This window comes from Abrus precatorius, unplaced genomic scaffold, assembly GCF_003935025.1.
Source record: "Abrus precatorius isolate BTA unplaced genomic scaffold, Abrus_2018 Scaffold4, whole genome shotgun sequence".
Lineage (NCBI taxonomy): Eukaryota > Viridiplantae > Streptophyta > Magnoliopsida > Fabales > Fabaceae > Abrus > Abrus precatorius.
Window position 1 is genome coordinate 17,951,568 of NW_020874384.1, and position 2,589 is coordinate 17,954,156.

General features: G+C 41.9%; 1 protein-coding gene across 1 annotated transcript; it reads left to right on the forward strand.

Annotated features, from left to right (window-relative positions):
• The first annotated feature begins 487 nt into the window (after window positions 1-487).
• On the forward strand, window positions 488-2,200 carry LOC113866240 (pentatricopeptide repeat-containing protein At5g41170, mitochondrial-like). The gene has a single exon (XM_027501120.1). It carries the CDS (start codon window positions 488-490, stop codon window positions 2,198-2,200), a length of 1,713 nt encoding a protein of 570 aa, XP_027356921.1.
• Window positions 2,201-2,589: the final 389 nt, after the last annotated feature.

A 2,589-nucleotide genomic window follows, 5' to 3' on the forward strand; every position in this document is an offset into this window, starting at 1 on the left:
AAACACACTGGACTATTTAACAATCTCTCACTCGTACCATATTTTTTTTTATAGTAAATAGCATCCTGATTAATAACAAAACCGGGTTATCAAATTCCTAAAAATATTGAAGAGTTAGAATTTTTACCTTTTTTTTAAAATACCTAAAAGTGGGGGAACCATAACAGATTTAATTTGGAGGCTTAAAGTGGGGGAGCCGTAACAGATTTAATTTAAACTTTAATACTTGAAAAGTAAAGTTAGTAATATGGACAAACAGGAGGCAAGTAGTAGTGTTAAGCTTCTATTTTGTTCAATGCTAATAAATTTCAACCCCATTTCCAAGACTTATTTCTTGAAAAGGGAAACGGGCACCAGCAGGCCAAAAGTCCTATAAATTTATGCAATTTTTTATATAAAAAAATGTGTACTGGATTCAAATATTTGGAGCGAAACAAAGCAATGCCTCACGGAGAGGTGTCTTGAGAGTCGCTGGCGGCAAGTGGCAATGCGGAAAGCCATTGCAAAACCCTGTTCTTCATGTACGCCTCCAATCCCAAATCTCTCTGTCGTAACCTCCATTGCATCAATCCTTCAAAACCAAAATCCCCAAAACCCACATTGTGAATCTCTCAAAGAGTTCTCATCTCACCTCACCCCAACCTTCGTTATCCACGTCATCAAGAATCTAAAGAACCCTCACCACGCCCTTTCATTCTTCAACTGGGCCTCAAACCCTAAACCCAACCCTAACAACTACTCTCACACTCCCTCCTGTTACGCCGCCATCACCGATCTCTTGCTCTCTCACTCACTCTTCTCCACCGCATTCTCCTTCCTCCGCCACTCTAACAAACTCTCTGATTCCCTCATTTTCAGATTCATCAATGCTTTGGGTCAACGTGGCGATATCAGGGGTGCCATTCATTGGTTCCACAAGGCCAAAACCTTTACAAGAGGACGCTATTTGTTCTCCTGTAACGCCATATTGGGTGTGCTTGTGAAGGCGAATCGAATCAATTTAGCCCAGGCTATTTACGATCAGGTTGTAGCAGAAGGTGTGGTGGAACTCGATGTTTGCACTTACACCACCATGATTCGGGGATTCTGTAAAATGGGCATGGTCGAGAGTGCAAACAAGGTGTTCGACGAAATGCGCTGTGGACCCAACATGTTTACTTACAACACTTTGATTCACGGGCTTTGCAAGAAAGGTTACATGGAGGGTGCCAAGAAGGTTTTTAACAGGTTGGTAGAGAGTGAGAGTTGTAAACCTGATGTGGTGACTTTTACCACTTTGATTGATGGGTATTCCAAGAAAGGTGAGTTACGTGAGGCGTTGAAGTGCATGGAGGAGATGGTGGAACGAGGGTGTTGCCCTAATGTTGTGACCTACAACGCGTTGATTGAAGGTCTTTGTTTGTGTGGGAATGTGGACGAGGCCAAGAGGATGATGACTAGGATGAGGTTAAACGGCTTGAAAGACAATGTTGCCACAAACACTAGCATTTTGAAGGGTTTTTGTATTGTGGGAAAGTCTGATGATGCTATTAACCATTTTAAGGGAATGATTAGTCGTGGGATGAATCCAGATGTGAAAGCATATAGTGTCATTGTCAATGAGTATTGCAAGATTAGAAAACCGAGTGAAGCAGTGTCTCTTCTGAGGGAAATGGTGATCAGGGGCATTAAGCCAAGCATGTCGAGTTTCAATGCAGTGTTTAGAGTTCTTGTCGATAAGGAGGAGCTTGAAGAAGTAGTTCTTCTTTTAAAGCAGATGCCTCGGATGGGTTGCACGCCCAACTTCTTATCGTATAGCATTGTGGTTTGCAGTCTTTGTAAAGTGAAGGGTAAGATGCAACAGGTTGAAGAGCTTGTTGGGAACATGCTTCAGAATGGACATAACCTGGATGCCACCATGTACAATTGCTTGCTTGCTGGATATTGTGAAGATGAGGATGAAGAAATGGCATTGAAGACGGTTTATGACATGATTGACAAGAACTTTGTTATCAACCATGACACTTTCTGCACTTTTGTGAAGGAGTTGTGTGCAAAGGAAAAGGTCAAAGAGGCGGAGAGAGTACTTGAAGAGATGTGCAGGAGATACCCTGTGTCTGATGTAAATGCTTATAGAATGGTGCTACGCCAGTTGGGTGGGAATGCTGAGGGGCTGCGGTTTCGCAATCCTCCTTTTCTCCTTCTGCATCAACTTTCATAAATTTTGTATCTAACCAAGCTCCAAAATCTAATAATCTTTTCCTCCATTTTTGAAGAGGTGGTGCAGTTTGCTGAGGATCCGGATCAGCAATAGCGCAGGGGCAGAGCACAGGAGAAACTGTTGACGATGTTCATTCTATGTAGTGTTTGGCCTGTAACTGCCGTTTGCCATCAAGCCTGGGATCGTTGGTTGGTCAGTGCCGAAAAGTTACATCCCTGATCGTGATTCCACCAAATAGATCAATAATTAAAATATTTATGATGTAATCAGTGCTACAGTAGATCCTTTTATTAAGAGGTTCAATTACTCTATAGGTCCTTCAACTCTTCAGCATAAAAGATGGTTTCGGATGTGAATATATATATATATAAACCGAGTTTAAAAAATCC